Source organism: Heptranchias perlo, chromosome 23 (genome assembly GCF_035084215.1).
Source record: "Heptranchias perlo isolate sHepPer1 chromosome 23, sHepPer1.hap1, whole genome shotgun sequence".
In the NCBI taxonomy this organism is placed as follows: domain Eukaryota; kingdom Metazoa; phylum Chordata; class Chondrichthyes; order Hexanchiformes; family Hexanchidae; genus Heptranchias; species Heptranchias perlo.
In genome coordinates this window covers 5,628,013-5,651,686 of record NC_090347.1, presented here as the reverse complement: position 1 = coordinate 5,651,686, position 23,674 = coordinate 5,628,013, and the positions used below count along the sequence as shown (strand labels likewise).

General features: G+C 40.1%; 1 protein-coding gene across 1 annotated transcript in view; it reads left to right on the top strand.

Annotated features, from left to right (window-relative positions):
* Window positions 1–23,674, top strand: part of cep112 (centrosomal protein 112) — a 358,450-nt gene that overhangs the window by 162,378 nt on the left and 172,398 nt on the right. Inside the window, exons 16-18 of the mRNA XM_068003888.1 lie at window positions 2,275–2,367; window positions 8,561–8,620; window positions 13,546–13,625. Coding sequence (XP_067859989.1) covers window positions 2,275–2,367; window positions 8,561–8,620; window positions 13,546–13,625 — 233 coding nt within the window. The remainder of the gene's footprint in view (window positions 1–2,274; window positions 2,368–8,560; window positions 8,621–13,545; window positions 13,626–23,674) is intronic.

The window sequence follows — 23,674 nt, the reverse complement described above, 5'->3', positions numbered from 1 at the left end:
TCTAAATAAAGGAAATTACGAAAGTATGAGGTGCGAGTTGGCTATGATAGATTGGGGAACTTTACTAAAAGGGATGACGGTGGATAGGCATTGGCTAATAATTAAAGAACGTGTGCAGGAATTTCAACAATTATTCATTCCTGTCTGGCGCAAAAATGAAACAGGAAAGGTGGCTCAACCGTGGCTTACAAAAGAAATTAGGGATAGTATTAGATCCAAAGAGGAGATATAAAATTGCCAGAAAAAGCGGCAAGCCTGAGGATTGGGAGCTGTTCAGAATTCAGTAAAGGAGGACAAAGAGATTGATAAAGAAGGGAAAAATAGAGTATGAGAGTAAACGAGCAGGGAATATAAAAACTGACTGTAAAAGCTTCTATAAATATGTCAAGAGAAAAAGATTAGTGAAGACAAATGTTCGGTCCCTTACAGTCAGAAATGGGGGAAATTATAACGGGTAACAAAGAAATGGCAGAACAATTTAAACACATACTTTGGTTCTGTCTTCACAAAGGAGGACTCAAATAATCTGCCAGAAATGTTAGGGAACCAAGGGTTTAGTGAGAGGGAGGAACTGAAGGAAACCAGTATTAGTGAAAGAATAGTGCTAGGGAAATCAATGGGGCTAAAGGCTGACAAATCCCCAGGGCCTGATGATCTACATCCCAGAGTACTAAAGGAAGTGGCCCTGGAAATAGTGGATGCATTGGTAATCATCTTCCAAAATTCTATAGACTCTGGAACAGTTCCTACAGATTGGAGGGTGGCAAATGTAACCCCACTGTTTAAAAAAGGAGGGAGAGAAAAAACAGGGAATTACAGACCAGTTAGCCTAACATCAGTAGTGGGGAAAATGCTAGAGTCTATTATAAAAGATGTGATAACAGAAGCCTTGGAGGGCATTAACGGGATTGGACAAAGTCAGCATGGGTTTATGAACGGGAAATCATGCTTAACAAATCTACTGGAGTTTTTTGAGGATGTAACTAGTAGAATAGCTGGGGGAGAACCAGTGTATTTGGATTTTCAGAAGGCTTTTGATAAGGTCCCACACAAGAGGTCAGTGTGCAAAATTAAAGCACATGGGACTGGGGGGAATATACTGGCATGGATTGAGAATTGGTTGACAGGAAACAGAGAGTAGGAATAAACGGGTCTTTTTTCGGGTGGCAGGCAGTGACTAGTGGGGTACCACAAGGATCAGTGCTTGGGCCCCACCTATTCACAATATATATCAATGATTTGGATGAGGGAACTAAATCTAACATTTCCAAGTTTGCAGATGACACAAAGCTGGGGTGGAATGTGAGCTGTGAGGAGGATGCAAAGAGGCTGCAATGTGATTTAGACAAGTTGGGTGAGTGGGCAGGAACATGGCAGATGCAGTATAACATGGATAAATGTGAGGTTATCCACTTTGGTAATAAAAAGAGAAAGGCAGATTATTATCTGAATGGTGATAGATTGGGAAAAAGGGAGGTGCAACGAGACCTGGGTGTCCTTGTACACCAGTTGCTGAAAGCATTCAGGTGCAGCAAGCAGTTAGAAAAGCGAATGGTATTCATTGTAAGAGGATTTGAGTACAGGAGCAGGGATGTCTTACTGCAGTTATACCAGGCCTTGGTGAGACTACATCTGGAGTATTATATGCAGTTTTGGTTTCCTTATCTGAGGAAGGATGTCCTTGCCATGGAGGGAGTGCAATGAAGATTTATCAGACTGATTCCTGGGATGGCAGGATTGACGTATGAGGAGAGATTGGGTTGACTCGGCCTATATTCACTCGAGTTTAGAAGAATGAGAGGTGATCTCATCGAAACATATAAAATTCTAAAAGGACTAGACAGACTAGATGGAGGGAGGATGTTCCCGATGGCTGGGGAGTCCAGAACCAGGGGTCACAGTCTCAGGATACGGGGTATGCCATTAAAACTGAGATGAGGAGAAATTTCTTCACTCAGAGGGTGGTGAACCTGTGGAATTCTCTACTGCAGAAGGCAGTGGAGGCCAAGTCATTAGATGTATTCAAGAAGGAGATAGATATATTTCTTAATGCTAAAGGGATCAAGGGATAAGGGGAAAAAGCGGGAACAGGCTACTGAGTTAGACGATCAGCCATGATCGTTTTGAATGGCGGAGCAGGCCCAAAGGGCCGAATGGCCTACTCTTGCTCCTATTTTCTATGTTTCTATGTTTGAGTATTGTGCAGAAATATTCCATGAGCCTTAATTATTAACCTCATTGTTGTTTGTCCTCTTTTTAATTCTCTCGCAACAGGCAGCTGATGTTATTGAAGAACTGGAGCAGAATGTCTTCCAACTGAAGAATGAACTGCAGGAAAGTGAGCATCAGAAACAGCAACAGCTGAAGGTAGGTTCTCAGAAGGCTGGAGATAGAGATGGTGATCAAACATATATAAACATATCGTTATATATAAATTAATAAAGTTTTATTAAGTTTCAATAAAACTTGTCTTGTGCTCATTAGCAACCAATGACAATCTGAATCCAAGAAAACAGTCATCTGAAATTATTCACATTTATTGAATTAGTCCCTCTGCCAATTTCATTGGAGATGATGCCATATTGTAGAAGTTCATTTGTTGTGTGAAAAATGCATGTACTGTTAGTTTTGTTTGGATTAAATTGATGAATAAGTGATAAAATGAAGCCCTGCAAAAGAGATTTGCAAATGTAGGGAGTATTTAAACATAATGCTGATTTGGGTGTGACATTTCTTGGAAAATTAGAAATACACTTCAACCATACAGTATGTTAAGCTGTTTGTCTTTGAGAAGTAAATGGGTAGGACGAGATATGAGTGTGATGTTGTAAGGCCCAAATTGCATTTACATAGTGTATTTTCTCTTTGGTCTCCAAGTCAGTCAAAGGTTGAACTGGATTCAGCAAAATGTGCTGAAATTCTTCAGTATTTGACTCTTCAATTTTGTGATTTTTTTTACTATGTAAAAACACCTGGCCACATTAGGCTGACTTTAACATCCAAACATGTTAGTGAAGATTAGACTGGTCTTGTAATCTGCTTTCTAGATTTATGCAATACGATGCCCTATGTTGCTGGACCATAAAGACCCTAAACAATGAATGACATAGAAATGACCCACTGCAGACTGTAGAAGTATTTACCAGCATTATAATTATAAAAGTTTGTATATGGGCAGTGATAAGGCTCCTGATTGTTCTTTAGTGAACACTGCTCGGATGTGGAAATAGTTGGATTTTGGATGAGGACAGGATAAGGCCTGGCTGTGCTGACCCCTCTGGCTAAATAGCCAGCTGATGCTCACTGCTTTGACTCACATATGAAGGCTGGCCACTTGGGAGAAGTGCAGGAAGACTGGTATCTTCAGAAAACAGAGAGGGTGGGCAAAATATAGGGTGGGAAAATGTGTGTTGGTGGAACATTTGTTTTTGTATAGAATCTAGCTTTAGTAGTGGTTTTGCTTTTCAGCATTTTTGATGTGCAACGGTACATTTACGGTAACTAAAGCTGGGCTTACCCAAACCAGTGTTATAGAAACCATGGACCTGACACAGATAACAGACAAGATAGTTGAGTTAGTTTTATACACGCTAATTGACTTGTGAATAATTTTGAGCTCTTTCTGCTTGATTTGCCTATATCCATTAGATTTACGTTTATCTAGTGTAAATTATAGAATGTTAAACTCCAAAAAACAGACTTACAAAACCTAGTATGCATTTTCATTCAGATATTGTAATAACATATTAATAAATAATAATTGGACCCAATTGTCCATAGATCAGGGATGGTCAAGCTGCAGCTCATGGGTCATGTGCGACCTCCGAGGCAGGACAGTCAGGGCCATGAGGCCCAGGTAATTTAATCCTGTTCGCACTTAGTTCATATTTGCTGGTTTATCCTGTTTGAATTTTGTGGACTTGGAGGTTTGGAAAGGGCTATCCCTGTTGCGTCATTGGTAAATCCTAATCAAGACACCAAGATCTGTTAGTCAGCAACTTGAGATATATGCAAATCAAGCTGTATGTGTGGCCCCAAGGCTGCATGGTATACACCTGTGCATTCCATGAAGACTTAAAGCTTAGGCATCCCTGAAGCAGAGAGACATTGGCTGAATGTTGAAGGAGGATGAGATTATCTTGTACGGGTCCAGTACATAAACTTAAACGATGGGCTGAATGGCTCTTCTACTTTCTTTTCTCCTTTGTTTTTTCCCATTACTCCTAGTTTAAATAGGACAAAAGCTAGATTCTGTATAAAGCTGACTCTAAACATGTGTCTGGGCTGCTTGAGGGATTGGTTCAATACTGCTGATATGTGCACATATCAGCAGTATTGAACTAACCCCTCAAGCAGCCCAGACACATGTTTACTGCTGTGTTGTCTTCCCTTCTTAGATCCCTTGCAGTCTGTTATGTCTGGCAATACCATGCAGCAGATCATATTCATTACCATCAAACCCTTGGCTTTATACAGAATGGTTGGAGCAGAAGTTCCACATTCTAATGTGTGTTATTTTTTGTACACCAGTAACTGAAACATGTTAGTCACCACTGATAATTGTGTTGCATCAGTTAAAAGACTACATGTTTGTGTAATGCAAAAACTGCTTTTGTCTTTATATCCTAATCAATTGAGGTACAATGTGGCTTTCTTGCGTTTTACTATTATAAATGGGATCGCTGTTGAGAGAACAGTAATGCTGTGATAGACTGTCGGCGTTCTAAACCCTCACCTTTTACACATTCAGAATGTTTCCTTTGAACGTTCAATATACCAGTTCTTCCCTACTTCTGCTTTTTCTTGTCTGCTTTTTTTATATACATAATGAAATTCTGTGTATTGTGACAAACTCATGATCTAATGGTAGTAATAAGCTCGAAATACTGAGACTGCTTTCACTGGCTGGTGAGACTGTAACAAAAGAGCACAGATTCAGGATAATCACAAATAAACTTAAAGGGGAGGCTGGGAAAACTTGCACAACCCATTCTGAAGCTGTGTCCATAAATTCTTAAAAGGAAAATAAATAGTTGCTTAAAAAGAGGAATATTAAAGGGTACGGGAGCAAAGGAGAATGGGATTAAACTAGTTGACTCGGGGAGTATTTTAGCCAAAATGGCACCGATAGCATAAAGTAATATGGCAAGTGGAGGGAAGAAAACAAGATGTGGAAGCAAAAGGGTCAAGGGGTTTTATGAAAGGGAAAAGAGAAAGAGGGGAAAGTAATGAAGAACAGATCAGAAGGAAGTAGGAATTAAAAAGAGTAAGACTGCCAAAAATTTGTGTCAGGAGTAAGAGGTATGCATGTGAATGCATAAAGCATTTCAAACAATTGGAGAGTTAGAAGTATTGATAACTATGGAGGGATATGATAAGGCAGTTACACTGGAGTCTCGGTTTAGGTTTGAACAGGACTGGGAACTCTGATATTCCTGGCTATAACATTTTCAATAGAGATAGTGAGGGGGAAAAAGGTATGGTGGCAGTAAAGTATTCTATCATAGTTCTAGAATGTAAGCATGTTTTACGGGTTGTATTGAGACAGAATCCATATGGGTAAAGTTAAAGAATAGGAAGGAAAATGGTACAATTATCTTTGAGCATTACAGACCACTGACTAGAGAAGATCAGATAGAAGGGGAGGTTTGTGCAGAATTCAGAAATACAAAAACAACAGGGCAATAACTTTATCCCAAGATAGACTAAAATAAAGGTTATGTATCCGGACTTCAAGGGTTAAGTTACGAGGAGAGATTACACAAATTGGGGTTGTATTCTGTAGAGTTTCGAAGGTTAAGGGGTGATCTGATCGAAGTTTATAAGATATTAAGGGGAACGGATTGGGTGGATAGAGAGAAACTATTTCCGCTGGTTGGGGATTCTAGGAGTAGGGGGCACAGTCTAAAAATTAGAGCCAGACCTTTCAGGAGCGAGATTAGAAAACATTTCTACACACAAAGGGTGGTAGAAGTTTGGAACGCTCTTCCACAAACAGCAATTGACACTAGCTCAATTGCTAAATTTAAATGTGAGATAGATAGTTTTTTGGTAACCAAAGGCAGGTATATGGAGCTAGATCACAGATCAGCCATGATCTTATCAAATGGCGGAGCAGGCACGAGGGGCTGAATGGCCTACTCCTGTTCCTATGTTCCTATGAAAGTTACATCGAAACTACAACACAGAAACAGGCCATTCGGCCCAACTGGTCTATGCCAGTTCCCTCCCTACTTCATCTAACCCTCTCAGGATACCCTTCTATTCCTTTCTCCCTCATGTACTTATCTAGAAAAGATGAATAATCTACAAGATGCCGTTCCGTCTACATACCTGCACACCTACAGCCTCCCAAAGTTGCATCGAAACTACATAGAGAAAGTGGGGAATGCTTTTTAAAACGCTGCTTCCTTGATCATTATTTTTCTAGTCCGTCAAGGAAAGAAACATTGCTTGATTTAGTTCTGGGAGATGAAGTGGGACAAATAATGGAGGTAAGAGTAGGAGAACAAATGGAAAATAGTGACCACAACTTAGTTAGATTCAAGGTAAAAAATAGAAAAGGATAAAGAAGAGTCAAAGATAAGGGCGCTAGACTGGAAAAAAGGCAAAGTTCAGTGAGATGGGAAGAGATCTGGGCAGAAAAGTTAGCAAACAAGACATTGGATCAGCAGTGGGAATCTTAAATTTATGAGATGAATAGAGTAAAAGATAAATATATTCCTTTGAGGTGAAAAGTAGATGCATCAAAAAATAGAATTTTATGGACAAATAGAGAGCTTAAAACAAGTCTAAAATTTAATCATTTAAAATATGTGATTAAGAAAATCATGAGAAATATAGAAAGTGTGGTAGGAAGAGGAATAGAGTGGAAGGCCTAAAAAGGAATATGAAAATAGACTAATGGGTAATATAAAAGGAAATAGTAAGGGCTTTTATAACATAAAAAGTTTTTAAAAATACTTAGAGAGGGTAGGGCCTCGGGGATGAAGGGGAAAATCTAGTTTTGGCGGAAGTATAGAATAAATATTTCATATTTGTTTTTACATATGATGGTGGAAGTGAGAGTGTAGGTGTACTGGAGGAGAATATTGAACAATTGTTAGAGATAACTTTAGAAAAGGAGTTGGTTCTGAAAAAATTAGCAAAACTCAAATCTGAGAAGTCACCGGATCCAGATGGCATGCACCCTGGGCTGTTGACGGAAGTTCAAGAGATGATAGCAGAGACTCTGTTAACAATTTTTCAATTCTCCAAGAGGACTGTAGGGTAGCCAATGTAATATCTCTGTTCAAGAAGGGAGAGAAGCATAAACTAGGTAACTATAGACCTGTTGGTCTAAAAGCAGAATCCATAGCTGGAGATCAAATTGGTGAGCAGTTGGAAATGCTTGGAATAAGAAAAGCCAGAGTTTAATAGTTTTTTTTGAAGAAGTCACTTTGTATAGATAAAGGGAATACAGTAGATGTGTATATGGGTTTTTGGAAGATGTGTGTTAAGGTGGAGATGATTTCCTGGCCCTCCCCCACCCAGGTGCTGGTAGATGCAGCGTGTCTGAACTGTACTTTGCATGTGGCTGAATTTGGTGGGCCAGTCCATTAACTGTTATAAATTGGATAGCCAAGTGGTGAAAGATAGAATACTAGAGACTGGTCTTCAGTTGCTTCCAAGCCTTTATTCACCTTACACAGATTCCCCTTACACACACACCACACCCTAGAAAAGCTCTCATATAAAAAGGATACAAGAAAGTCCCCAATTGACACACACCACCTGAATATAATTAACACTAATTAATATAAATCACATGATACAGTTAACATTAACATGGTCCAGTCGCACCCCTGGCAGAACCTTATGCTGAAAAACGGGGTTGGGGGGGGTGATGGAAACAAGAGCACAGCTGACCTATCTATCCTAACCTTTGCCATGCCTATCTAACTTGAATTACCTCTGTGTCCATTCGCGTGTGCATTTTGGCTGCTGCTCCAGATCCGAGCCCATTATTTCTATCTTTTTTTTTTCCCTCTTGGGCCCATCTCTCCTATCTACTCCCCTTCCTGCCAATTTTTGTCTGATTACAATTCTGTGAAGCGCCTGAGAGGCTTTTCTATGTTAAAGGCGCTAAATAAATGCAAGTTGTTGTTGACATCTGTCGGAGTCACTGAAAAGAGGCCAGGCCCCTCCTCACATGAAGGGGAGGAAAATCAGAGGAAGGATCCTCCCCATCTACTCTTGTGCTCCTCCTGGAGACAAGCTTAGGGCAGTAGTGATGGAGGATTAGGAGCAGGTTCATTCGTCCGTCCGTCCCTCCCAGATAGCGTGTGGCCTAGTGAAACCAAGGTAGAAAGGTGGGCGTGGGAGAGGAAATGGAGAGTTTAACCTCAATTAAGTAGACAAAGATACAAACCATTGCTTAAAATTTAGTTCTTTTAGTTTAATAGCTGTTTAAAAGACAGGTGAACACAGTAAGTCCTAATTGTAATTTGAGTTCATTAGTTGACTTTTTTTCACATCAATGAATGCCTGTGGCTTGTTTAATGTGTAATTTTCTTTACAGAATCAAGCAGGAAGATTTGAACAAGAAAAGCTGCATCTGGAGCACCTTCATGAAAGGAAGGTAATGAAGTAAAATTCTGGGCAGTAAGTTGCCTGTTATAACACACTTAGTACCCCCTACGTAATCCGCATGTTGTCAATGGTATCAAAAGTTGTATATGCGTCAATAACTGGATTAACTGCTTCTCTGATGGAATTTTTAGGAATTGCAAGTAGAAAAGTTTGGGCATAATATTTAACAAAGCATTAAATTGCTGTGAATGATTTGTAGTTTAATTGATGGGTATTTAATTTGTTGTGTTTTAATGGAACTGCTAACAGCAACAGGATTGAAGTCCCTGGGAGGGGGACCTGCTATTGCAGCATGAATTCCACGTATGTGCAGCATTGTGTCTCCAATGGGTCAGTTGGGAAAATATATCAATGTTTCAGATTTAAACCTATATTAAGGATCATCCTGTCTTGTGGAGGTTCCCTCATGTCAGTCCCAGAGGTGATTCCCGTGGGATCTCCATGCATTCTGTCCAAGGCAACCACTTAAGTACTGAAAAACCTTTTGAAGCTTTCAAAATTACTGTTTTCTTCATAAAATTGGCAACTGCGATTTCCTATGAATTTTTAATTCAAGTAATGTACACAGTAACATCATATTACTTAATTCATAATGCTTTATTGGAGAGATTGGTTTGTTGAACTATTCAAAATCCACATCAATCTGAGAATTGTTAGTATGCCGAATCATTAATCCAGTGGTTACAAACCTGACATCCTGAAATCCACAGCAGAGTTTTAGATGTTGGCTAGGTTTACATCCCTGAAATTCAGACGGTTCAAATCCAAAGTCCAGGAAAAAATAATGATTGAAAAGTTGAGGATGTTCTCTGTACTCTTGGAAAAGAGGACACCAGGACCCGCCAGCAAGAAGTGTCATCACATAGACTACCGCAGAAATAGAATGGATCACCCACTAAGAGACCACCAGCAAGCAACACAGGGCCAATTTGAAATATATAAGAACATAAGAACATAGGCCTTAGAGAATAACAGAAATAAAACAGATCATACACTTATTCCCTAGAGCCCACCACTGAGACCAGAGAGTTTGGAAGTGCAGCCACTAGGCACTACAAACTGGAAGATGACATCGCACGTGTGCAGACTTACCACATTCAGGTGTCAGTTTGACATTTTTCTTACAGGGAAAACCATCTGAATGTAAAGAATGAAGCAAGACCAATTTATTTAATTTGAGAGTCGAAGGGGAAAGATCAAAAAATACAGAACAAAAGGAAAGGATACTAAAAACACAATCAGTGATGAGAAAATCGAGGAAAAGAAGCAGTGTGTGGTATCCTGCCTTGAGAACAGGATGAAAATGACATCTGTCTTGCTTAAGTACAATATGTTGTTAAAACCTCTGTACCACACTGTGGTGTTTATTACCAAAACAGTTTAATTGGTCATTCCTCTCATTGCTGTTTGTGGGATCTTGGTGTACAAAATGGCTGCTATATTTGTCTACATAATAGTCAGTGCAATTCAGTCATTTGCTGTATGTAAATACTTTGGAATGTTCGTGAAGAACTAGTTAATTGCCCATCATGTTGGCCACATTTCACAGAGACACCTACTGGCCAGAGCCTACACTAAACTATGACAATTGACACTGCAAAATTGAATAGGAAATGTTGACATAGCAATTTACAATGGTAAAGGTTGACAGAAAAGGTGTGATGAAAAATCATGAAAACAGGAAGTAAGGTTGTGGACAGGAAGTGTGCACCCTAGATGTGTTAAAATGTTGTATATGTCTGTCTGCCATTTATTACTGATGTTGGGCCACTAGGCTGCGTCACAATTTTTGTTGTACTTTTTTCTTAAAAGGGATAAAATAAACGTTAGTATCCCAACAGGAACAAGAAACACACAGAGGAAAAATTGTAATTCATAATGGATGATTTGATTTGTATTTTGGAGATTTACAGAACTGTGATGGCTATTAAATGGACACTGATCTAATGTCTAATCTTGGTAATCGGATCACTGCAGGAGTTAAAATGATTGCATGTAGTGGGTGTGTATAGAAAGTGGAATGGAATTTTCATTTTCTGTTTCATTAACATAAATAGTACTGGTGCAGTTGACTGTGCCATGAATTTACTATTTTTGTAAAACAATAGGTGAAAAGTTCAGAGGTGTACACCACCCAAAGACAACTGTGCGGGCGGTGTCTTTATAGGGATACCATCCCTGAAAAAGTATTTGCTAGCCCTTTTATCATTTGCTTCTGAACACACTGCCCAACGACATTAATCACAGTGAAACGCATGATTGCATTACTTGTGCATGATGTTTATGACAGAAATGACATCGATCTTTTCTGGCTCTTTCTTTTTTAAAAAAAGAAAAATGTTCACCGTATACTTTTTTAATGGAAGCAGTATCCTTTCAATAGTAAAGTAACAACAGCAGGAAAAATTAAATGTATGTTGGAACACCTTAAAATAACCAGTTGCACATGTCCTGGATGCTGTCATTATGTAGTACCTCTTTTATGTGTGACATTGAATGAAATGTTGCAGTAAAAACTAAATGTGATAGTGTCATTAACTGCTGTAACACACCAATGATGGTGCAGGCTAAAGAATTCTATAAGTGCAAAACACACCTGCTTTCTGCTGATGACCTGCTGCTTTCTATCCCAATAAAGCTGTAAAAGATGGCAACAGTACACAAGTTGTAGAGCCCAGTAATTAGAACAGCTGCAATGATCCTCTTTATACCTCCAGGGAATGGGAAATGATGGCCAGTATTTCCTCTGAGGTGTTTGCTAGAAGTGCCACAAGGCACAAGAGCACCGCTAATCTTCACTGATGTAATAAACAAGACTCAATAGAGGAGAGATGAAAGAAAGGCTTGACGTTTTGGCTTCTAAAAATTAGTGCTGTGTTAGCTGTGTGTATGAGCCCCTGATTAGCTTTGTAGTAGGTGCAGTGTTCGTAATACAGAAACACTAAAACTTTAAATGCTTCCTTTAAAACTGTCAGTGCAGCAGGAAATAAATGTAAAACCTAGTAATTTACAATACTTTTTTGGGGGGAAATTATTGCCTCCCCGTTTCTTCACTTGGATCCCCAACTACCATCTATGGCCAAGAGGGTGTGTGGATGACCTGCTCCATGACCAACACTGCTGTTGAACCAACTGCTAGAAGGCAATTCAGAGCGTTTTGGGAAGTACTGCCTATTGTTTCTCTCCTTCCTTCCTCTGCATTACCTCTGCTTGTCGTCTTTCCGTAGCAATATTACTGACACCAGGAACTCAACAATATGGAGGATTCCAGGCACAAACCCACACGCTGCCAGTCCATGGCATCTTACTGTATTCCTGTTTTAAAGGAAATTAATTTTGACCTGCCCGAGGCTTTTCAAACTATCATAGTAGGTACAGCACAGGAGGAGGCCATTCGGCCCATCATGCTGGTACCGGCTCTTTGACAGAGCTATCCAATTAGTCCCATTCCCCTGCTTTTTCCCCATAGCCCTGTAATTTTTTTTCCCTTCGAGTATATATCCAATTCCCTTTTGAAAGTTGCTATTGAGTCTACTTCCACCACCCTTCTAGGCAGTACATTCCAGATCATTACAACTCGCTGCATAAAAAAATGTTTCCTCATGTCGCCTCTGGCTTTTTTGCTGATCAGCTTAAATCTGTGTCGTCTGGTTACCAACCCTTCTGCCACTGGAAACCGTTTCTCCTTATTTACTCTGTCAATACCGTTGATGATTTTGAACACCTCCATCAAATCTCCCCTTAACCTTCCCAGTTCTCAAGTTATCATTGGAAACTTTCCATTACCTTCTCAAGGGCAATTAGGGATGGGTGATAAATGCTGGCCTCGCCAGCGATGCCCACATCCCATGAACGAATTAAAAAAAAAATTTTTTTCAGCAGCATTAGATAAACACAATTTATAACAAAATTATATATTAGTGTGGGTGCTACACTAAATAGAGTGCATTCTCGGAAAACTGGCGATGGTGGTGCTCAGAGATCTGAGGGGTAATTGCATGATCCCACAGCCCTACAGAGAGTGTGGGTCGGAGACTGGGTTACACCATTGTGGCCCCAATTCTGCAACCCGAGCTCCCTGCTGGGAGTGTGGAATCACTCCTCTGGTTAATCAAACCTTTTCTTCCTTTTTCTCCACTAAGCTCTTATTTCTGACGATCTCTACAACAAAGCAACAAAAGTTGTGGCGATTTTAATTATGACATAACCAGTCAGTAAGCAGGTGCATTGATTGACATGAGATGACCAATGTAAATGGTGGGAAATGGAACTCTTTTCTACTTTCCCAAATCCCAGGAATACATTGCCACTGGGGAGGGAGGTGCAAGCCAGTTTGGCATAAGTCATGAAACTCCAAGAAATGGCTTCAAGGGTGTGCCCTCGCTGGTCTAGCAGTTGGATTGGTCGTATTTGGATACTTAACTGTGGGTCCCACTTCTAGCCCTGTGTGGGAAATATGCCTGCCTAATGCAGGAATTTTCTGGGGATCCAGGCATTCTGCTAGTCTTACCTTTAAAATGATGTTATGACAAAGGGGTGCAGGCAGAAAAAGTGCCCCCCCACCCCCCCAAATTAGAATTTCCCTTCCCTGCCAGAAAGAGTGGAAACAGGTTTGACCCTGAATTGCTGTCTCTCTGCTCCCACTGGGATTGAATTATGCCCCCAAAATTCACAAAATATCAAGGCTCCATTTTCTTCAAGAGGATCATCGGCATTCAGCAATGTATCTACCAGCAGAGTTTTATGTTAACCACCAAACCAGTGACTGTACTTGCAGAACTTTTGATTTGTTTACTACAATAAAAGTTTTTCTCTAGGAATTGAGTATTCTAAAATTGTAATATAGTAATTGATTTTGGCCCTACTGTAAAATACATGAAACAAATGAATAATTTTTATTTTTTAAAATTTTAGATTCATGCCTTGCAGACTGAGAGAGACCAGGAGAAAGCAGATTCATTGAAACAAATTCGGAAGTTGGAAGAAGCCTTTCGGTAAAATCCCCTTTTTTTGCTTCGCTTTTTAAAAAGCTAATTTCAGCTTTCAGCTTGGCTCAGATGGTAGAGCTCTTGTCTTTGAGTCAGATGGTTTGGGTTTCAGCAACATGCCAGAGGTTTGGGTGCCTAATCCAGGCTTACGTTTCAGTGTAGTACTGAAAAGTGTTGTATTGGATGCATTGTCATTGCATTGGATGTATTAAACTGATGCCATGTGCCAGTTCCCCTGGTTCAGGTGGATGTTAAAGATCTCCTCATAATTGAAGAAGAGCAGGAGTTCTTCCAGTGTCTTGGTCAACATTCCTTCCACTATCAATACCACCATTTCATTCATTTTATTGCTTGTAGGATCTTGCTATGTGTAATGGCTGCCACATATGCCCACACAATAATAGTAACTCCACTCAAAATAATTCATTATCTTTAAAGCGCTGAGCAGCGTCTGTGAGGAATGTGATACAGTATTAATGAATTCAAGTCTTTTTTTTCCACCAGCACTATTTCAGGATCGATTCTGAAAGACATTTATATGTCTATATTTTGTTAACTGTGGAGAATCCTTGGTGAATACTTGTTTTCTTAGATGCAGTTGGTAGGAGACTATTAGACTTGTGGGCAGGTGATTATTCAGGTTAAATTCACGAGTATAATCCAAGATTATTTAGCTGTTGTATTTCACAGCTTACTAGCATTCATGTTTTTGAAGGTTTCTCAGCTTTGAGTTCCATTGTGGTATTTAGGGACGGCCCTTATTAGGAATATAGCTGCTTAGAAAGAGGGAAAACTTTACCTCATTGGAAATTATGATAGAATGTATAGAATAGCTTGGAAGAAACAAAAGTCAAGAATGTGAAGGCTTTTCTGAGCTGTAAGCAGCTAGGAATACTGCCCTCAGTGTAACAAGTAGTATATAAAAGATTTCATTTCTTCCACTGTAAAACCATCATGCTCCACATCTGTCCCATAACTTTAAAAAAAGTTTGCAACAGCACTAATGTATGAACAATGACGGACAGGAAAAGACCCACTGGTCCATCCAGCTTGTCCCGCACAACTTCAATGCCGTGTGCATCACAACATATACACTCCCCATCCCACCAGAAAGCCATGTAATCTCCCGGGAGAGGCGAAAAGACAGATAAAAACCCAGGGCAATTAGGGAACAAAAAATCTGTAAAATTCCTCTCCAACCCCATTTAGGTGACGGAAACTAGTCCAGGAGATCACCCTGGTCCTGATTAATGCTATACAGTATTTACCTTTTCACACGAGGTGATCTCCACCCCCAGCCACAAACAGGTCTGGAAAGAACTCAGCAAAGCAGCATTCACCACATGAGCCAGCAGCCTGTTCCATGGGTCCACTATTCTCTAAGAAAAGAACCACCTCCTGACATTTAACCTAGTTCTGCCTTTACATAACTTGAGATTGCGACCCCTAGATCTCCCTAACTGATTTAGTTGAAACAAACTGTCTACACAAACACAATCTAATCCCTTCATCATCTTATAACCTTGATCAAATCACCCCGAAGTCTACACTTCACTATAGTATAGGGTTCCAGCTCTTTGAGCCAATCTGGATAACTGGATGTCTATTTCTAGGTAATTTAATTTGGTCAGTTAGTTGCCAAAGAGACTCCTATTCGTATAAAGTTGCCTGGAATGCAAGAGTGAACACAGTGACAAGTTTACAATACAACCCTCGATTGAACTGATTGTAGAGGATTGTTGATTCCCATATTGATACAAGGAAAGACCAAGTTGGGGGGAGGATTTTAAAGCACAGCCCCTCCCAGGGACTTATAAGTGTGGATTTTCTGATCCGTTGCAGGTGTAAAGTGGGTGTAATCGATTGGAAAATGGAGATCTGTTGCATTAGATTTCCACGCATTTAGGACCCAGCCAATTTCCAGTTGGATTTTGCACTGGTGCTAGAAGCAGGTACAATTTGCAGTTAATTATATTAAGGTTAGGCCCTAATGATATCATTTAGCAATTTCCAGGCACTTGCGCAGACTAGCACTCAGTCATATGTCCATCCAGATGAAATAGACATTCAGAGCCATGGGAGGTGCAATTTACGGAAATGTATTTAAAGAGCCCAGGAGTAAGATTTGTAGCATTATTTTGAGATGATTTCCGAACTATTTTCTTTACTTTTTTTTTGTTTCTTTCATATTTCCACTCAGTTGATCAGGACACTTAATGTCAAGTGATCTGGCACTACCATCTTTTTGGTGCGTCCACCATACTGGGAAAATGGATTTCCCAAAGGGAATTCTCTTTTACCTGTGAATTTTTGAGTAAGATAGGGAGGAACAATGAGGGAATAGTAGGTAGGTCCAGCTGTACTCGATGAAGACTGCACTCACCTGCCTGTATCCTCCCACCAAATTCACAGCAGATGCACACTTAACTGTCGACCATGTTGCAGAAATGGCTACACAGGCTCTGGGTCAGCAGACAGTGCACCATGTAGCTGACACGGCCAGTGGCAGTAACAGTCAGATGTGTCGTCAAGTCCTGTTCCTCCACTTCCTCTAGGCATGCTGCGCTATTATGGGGAGAGTGCCTTGGACTGGCAGTCAGTGCAGTCCACCTTCTACCACCTCATTCTGAACACACCTCTATCTCGTGAGCCATCAGACAAGTATGCAGTGTTGCACTGTCCATCACTTGGCCACAGACTCCATTTCCTACCTCAACATTTATTGTGTAAGCCACTGGCCATTTTTGGTCAGCTAGATATTAAAAATGCACTTTGTAAAGGCTACCAACATTTTGGTCCCCATTTGCAGCCACCTACCTTTTAAGTTGCTGTATCCTTTTAAATTTCCCTATTACTCCTGCTGAATACACGTAATTTCCTGTCCCCCTATGCGACCTTCCAATGCATGAGCCGGGAGTTTTCCCACACTGTGTAATTGAAGCTGACTCTGCAAAATCAGACTGGATCAGCGCACGAACAGTCAGGTGGGTGTTACATTTTTCTTCTAACCTGTTCTTCATTCTTTGGCTTCCATGTTTCAGACTACCCTCACATGAGCACTAGCTCCTTATGTGGCAGAGAGAGTCACTTACCCAGATATCTAAGTAAATGCATACCATGCTCAAGGAATGAATAGAGAATTCTCTCCAGTTTATTTCAGCTATTGGTTTTATCACGTGATCTTCTTGTCTTTAGGAGCTGGTACAATAACATTGCATCAGATGCTCCAGACTTTGACGAAGCTTTTAACTGTCGAACAATTTTTTTAAACAGTAAAGTAGAATAAGCGAAAGTAGTGATGATGCAACATATACTTATACAGTGGTTATTAAGCTTTGTTAGCTCTTCGAGTAGTAGAAAATAGAAATAATTTGTGACTGCTGGACAAAACTATAATCCAAGTAATATTCTTTTTCTCACTGACTGCGGATGCTATCTAGCATGACTATATCTCTTCGAAGGCTTCAGACAGACTCCCCATTTTGAATAAGATGGATTGATAAGTACCTTCAGAAAGTGACAAGGACCAAGCAGATTTAAATTGTCGTCTGTTAAATTCAAAAAAAGCTGCTAATCAAACATATATTTGAACAAATCCCACAAGATGCTTGGACACCAACTAATTCCGACAAACTGACTAATTCTCTAAAAATTGTATCAAGTTAAATCAGAACATGATTTCTGTGAGTGAAGCTGGTTTTTAAACCCCTTATGTACTGTGACAGAATTAAAGAAGCCAGTGCCATTTTAAATCTTAGACACATGCTTCATTTTTGTCACAAAGGGTGCTAATAATGTCCAACCCAACTAACTCCTGATTGGAGGCCCAATCAGAAAATCCATCCCATCAACATTTTCTCTACAGAGGAAAGGTATTAATAAATAAATTAATTGGGGCTATGTTGCTATCACGGTGATGTAATTATTCTATGTACTACTTTATAGTCCTTTCTGAATGGCACTTTGACAGGTGAGGCATACTGCACTCTTTGGTTATTGCAGGGCTGTACAACAGCTTTATGGCAGGGTCTAGTACAACAAGGAACAGTCTGTCTGTGGTTCATAACTATTGCTCATTACAACTTGGACTACAGCCACAGGTATTAACAGGTTTCCTAACAAATACAGTGTTTAATTCAGGAAGAAGAATACACTTTAAAGAACAATTTGTGATGTATTGCAAGATGTGAGATTCTGTAAATGATGTGCAATATGTGATAAAGCTACCACTTGCATATTTGTAATAAAAACTTTGGAAGTCTCGAAAGTAAATACAAGATATCTGGATTTGAACCCAGACCTGCCATTTGTGTACCACAAGATGTCTTGTTATGAGTTCTTCTGAGCTCTGATTGGAAACTTGCGTGTTTTGGTAAACCATTAATATCACATGACACAACCACTGACTTGTTTTAACATCTCTGATTGCCTGAGCCGCCTTGTTGGATAATTATAGTGCATTTTGTCATTGAAATAGGTTGTTATTAAAAGGTCGGCCGTGGCTCAGTGGTAGCACTCTCACCTCTGAGTCAGAAGGTTGTGGGTTCAAGTCCCACTCCAGAGATTTGAGCACAAAATCTAGGCTTTGACAGTTAAAAGCTTCGTCAAAGTCTGTCGGATGAGATGTCAAGCTGAGGCCCCATCTGCCCTCTCAGGTGGATGTAAAAGATCTCATGGCACTATTCTGAAGAAGAGCAGAGGAGTACTCCCCGGTGTCCTGGCCAGTATTTATCCCTCAACCAATATCACTATAAAGCAGATTATTCATTGCTGTTTATGGGACCTTGCTATACGCAAATTGTCACGTTTCCTACATTACAACAGTGACTACACATCAAAAAGTACTTCATTGGCTGTAAAGCGCTTTGGAACATCCTGAGGTCGTGAGAGGCGCTGTAGAAATGTGAGTCTTTCTTTCTTTATTAACTGCTGAACCTGACGTACTCAGATGCAGTGGTGAATGCAAGCAAATTACAATGTCCACCTTCAACTGAACAGCTCTTTCACAAGTTTCCCAGCTGTACGTTTCGCGTACACAGTACTTTTGGTTTGCTATCTTAAAAATAGAAGCAGTATTTTTTCTGAAATGCATTACATAATCGGATGTAGAGGAGATATTGAGGTTTCAAATTGTATGCAATCACACAGTGGTTGCATTTAGTATCTCCCTGACAGTAGTCCATAATAAACCAGAAAAAACAATGGATTGTTTTAGATGCATTATTTTTTACAGATACATGGTGGGAACACATGAAATGCATTCAACCCACAACCTAGTAATATACTTTGTGCTGAGTAAGCATGTTTGTTGAGTCACAGGTAAATGTACAAAGGTGAGATTATAGAATTGGTAGGGCAGTAGGGTTTGGAGTTAAACATGAAAGGAGTGGGCTATTTCTAGTCTGTAATTTTGGGATTAGACCATATTTTTTGTATCATTTTTTAAACCACATCAGGTACTTTAAGTTAATGAAAAGACATTTTTTTTGAACTAAGGAGACATAGAAAATATTGGACTGACGAGCTTCAGGTTTGTCTTCTTTTCTGGCTGTCAATCACAATGTGAAAAGTCAGTTCATTTGGAATTCATACCAGACTTGATATCAGTGACCAGAATGACTACAAAAAGAACAATGGGAGCATAATAAAATGTTCTTTTGTTTTGTTTCTCAATGTACTGACTTTAGACACTCAAATTGCTTTTGTAATACCTGTCTTTGGGATAGTTTGAATTCTGTTTTTAAAATGTGCTGTCCTAGTAAAAAAAAATACAAGCAACCTGAATTCATTTACAAGAGAAAAATAAATAAAAATTGTGATTGAGGAATTGGCTTCTGGTTACGTGCTTTTTAAGCTGGTTGCTAACTTCCAAAATATCCCCAACTGCTGGTGAAGGGATAACAGATACGTGACAACACTATATTGATTTAGAAATTCAGATAATTCAGGAGTGCTTGTTCACCTGAGCAGAAATAATTAATGAGAGCCCTGCTTACCCTTAGCTGCTTTGGAGTGGAAGCCTACTTGTTCTGCCTGAATAAGCAGCATCCGTGTCAGAACTTCACTGCTCTGCATTCTGTGTGTCTTCTTGTAAGAAACATACAAAAGTGGCACCGTCAATCTGTTAAAGCGACTTTGATAAACTGCAGTGACAACACTGGCAGCATAATAACGTCATCATATTGTATCTTTGCTTTAAGATAAAGTACATCAAAAACTGCATTCCAGTACACCTTGCAACAGCTATGAACCAGCTGTCAGGACAGGCTGCTTCAGCGTCAGACCCTAGCTGAAAGTAGCATTGATGCCCTTTAACATTATAGAATTAAGCAGTTAAGAAAGGGATGTGAGAAAAATATATTAGAAACCAGCATTAATTGTGTGTCAATACAGTTGAAATGACTGTTGCATACTAACATATTTCAGTTTTATATCGAGACTAATGGATATCTGGAAATGATTACAAGGTAGTAAATTGAATGAGGTTTACAGATGATGTATTTAAACTTGAGAGGAAACATGTTCTGTGTTTTAAAACTACTGGTCAGATGAGTCTTGGAACAGACGTTTTGTGTAGAATCCATCCTTTGGTGTCATCAGGACAGTCTACTCCAGTGACTGTGAATTGTCCACATCCCAGTACTCTCCATTGTGATGTGCCTGAAGTCTGCACCCAATCTTTTTCTAACTGGCAGTTTTAAAGCATAAACCCCAGGAACAAAGAAAGTTTGAGAGGCAACAGTAAAGCGTACAGAGATCTCTCCTTATAATGCCTGGGATTATGTAGTATTTCACATGAATAGATTTCCTCTTTAACCTTGCTTCTCTCTAGTACCAAGCATTTCCACCTTCTTGTTCAAAACTTGTTTTGTACAGATTCTCAAACCATTTTGATGTAAACCCATTTCAGCCAGAGGCAACTCAGGCAACACTGTAGTGGGTTTAGTTGTCAGTGAGTGGGTGAAGGCAGAAATAAGTCTGCTGAAAAAACATACAGCTGTTCTTTATTGTATATGGCCTATCAGCATCTGAAACCCATTTAAGCAATAACAGTCACAGTTTCCATAGTCTATCACTAGGCATTCTGTTTGCCCTCTCTTGCATGCTGGTTGACCTTCCCTCCAGGGGGCAGAATGTGAAGTAGGAACAGAGGACAGAAATATGCAGGAATTGTATTTAATGGTCTCAGAAAAGGGAATGGTATTTTAGTTACGCAGTTATATTCAGCTTTGGCAAAAGCTAAAATAATCTTTTACATGAGAACAGAGATTTTGTGATTGAAACATCTGGGAATTGGGGGGCAGGTTTTTTTATGTTAAAGATAACAGCTTTACTTTGGGTTGCATGTACAGTGTATAAAAATATAAGACGTGAAATTTCAAAGGGCGGGAATGGTCCCATTGACAGGAACTGAAAAATTGTTTCTTTGTGAAGTCACTGGGTCCCCATTCTGATTCTGCACTATGCCAATTCCCATTCTGTGTTTTCTGCTGGCGTAAATAGCTTTATTGCTAATGCATGTAAGTTGTGCATTAATATGTGGCCGTGCATATTATCTTGGGCAAAAGTCCTTCCCAGCTTTAAGTCCCCCCACTGAAAGTGGGTGTGAAAGGCCAGCAGTGTTCTCACGTGGCTGAGGGAGCTGTAAAGGCACATGGTCATATTTCCCTTCCAGTGGCAATTTTTCATTAAATATGGGGCTTGCTTTCATGAACCTTGCAACTGATTCTATTGCTTGAAGCAGAAGAGGATCAAAGGAAGCATACCAAGGAGATCAGCTGGCACCAGTCAGACTGTTCATACCCACCATTATCTCACCAACCATATGTGCAGGCCTGGCACATCTATAGTGTGTGAGTAAATGAACATGCATTATGCAGCTAGGTTGTGTTACAAGCATTTTTGATGTGAAGCCCTTTCCTCTTAAGGCATCAGCATCATTAAAGTTACCGTTGTGAGCGTGCAAGTTGATCATTGAAAAAGATTCTAGGACTCTTTGAGTGCTTTGGATGGGTCAGCAGTATCAGGCTGAAATGCAACACTTTGTGGCATGCTTATATACTGTTGGATAGTCTTGGCAGCTTTCTTAATGTTCGCCATCTTATTGTGCATCTGTTCCCAGGTCCTGTGACTCGTGGACACAGCATTGCCGTTGACCATCACATTGTCCCATGCATGCTGTTCTGTACTGCAATTCCCTGGGGAGAGCGTCCTGAAGTGCACACAGGGTAGCTCTCCTCACACCTACCTCACGCAGCAGCAACTCCACATCAAGCTGCAATGTGCCACCTTCTGGTTAAGAATTTTTTTCACCGTGTTAAAAGTTTTAGGTCCACCTCAGATATTTACTCACATACAACAATGCTGGTCACTCTGAAAAGTGGACAAATTATGTTATGTCAAGGAGTGTGCCTGTACTGGCCAATGTTTAATTATATTATAGCATAACCCAAGGGTGTAACAGTGGTATGTCCTTGTGATCTGATATCATGTCTCTTGCACATGCCCTCCAGTGTGATTCTTAATCTTTCAGTTGGTGGACTGAGAAACACTTTAGTGAGACGAGGCCTAATGTGAATCATTAAATTGCTTAATTTTACAGACAGCAAGTGAACATACAGAAAAAGCAACTCCCACTTCCTTCACTCAACCACGCCTATCTACTAGAAAACTTGAGAAAAAATAGCAAGCCACATATCCTACCCCTTTTGTGAACATAGAAAGGAAAATAGGAACAGGAGTAGGCCATTCAGCCCCTCAATCTATTCAATTAGATCATACCTCAACTCTATTTACCCAATTTTGCTCCATATCCCTTAACACCCTTACCTAACAAAAATCTGTCTCTCTCAGTTTTGACCCAGTCTCAACCGCTTTTTGAGGGAGAGTTCCAGATTCCCACTGCCCTTTGTGTGAAGAGGTGTTTTGTGACATCACCCCTGAATGGCCTAGCTCAAATTTAAAGGTTATGCCCCCTTTTTCTGGACTCCCCTACCAGAGGAAATAGTTTCTCTCTATCTACCCTATCAAATCCTTTAATCATCTTAAACACCGCAATTAGCACACCCCTTAATCTGTTATACTCAAATTTTTGAAGGTGGCAGTTAAGAAAGCGTATGGGATACTTGGCCTTGTAAATAGGAGCATTAAATACAAAAACAGGGAAGTCATGCACAACCTTTACAAATCGCTGGTTCGGCCTCAGCTGAAGTATTGTGTACAATTCTGGGCACCACACTTTAGGAAGGATGTCAAAGCATCGGAGAGGGTACAAAGGAGGTTTACCAGGATGATACCAGGGATGAGGGACTTCAGTTACGTGGAGAGAGTGGAGTATCTGGGATTGTTCGCCGAGCAGAGAAGGTTAAGGGGAGACCTAATGGAGGTATTCAAAATTATGAGGGGATTTGATAGAACAAGTAGGGAGAAACTGTTTCCTCTGGAAAGTGGGTCTGTAACCAGAGGTCATAGAATTAAAATAATTGGCAAAAGAACTAGAGGGGAAATGAGGAGAAATTTTTTCACACAGAGGGATGATAAGATCTGGAACGCACTACCTGGAAGGGTGATGGACTCCGATTCCGTAGGAACTTTCAAAAGGCAATTGGACATGTACTTGAGGACTAATTTACAAGATTATGGGGAAAAAGCTAGGACATGGGACTAAATTGGTCAGCTCTTTTAAAGAACCAACACAGGCACGACGGGCCGAATGGCAGCTTCCTGCACTGTAAGATTCTAAGGGAATACAAGCCTGTGCTCGTACTTTAACCCTTTTAGCCCGGGTAACATTCTGGTGAATCTGTGCTGCACCCCCTCCAAGGCCCATGTATCCTTCCTGAGGTGCGGTGCCCAGAACTGAACGCAGTACTCCAGATGCAGTCTAATCCGAGCTTTATACAACTGTAACATAACTTCCACCCCTTTTATATTCCAGCCTCTTCAAGATAAAGGCCAACATTCCATTAACCTTTTTAATTATTTTTTGTATGTGTCCACTAGCTTTGTGACTTCTATACATGGACCCCTAAATCTCTCTGCCTATTCACAGTTCC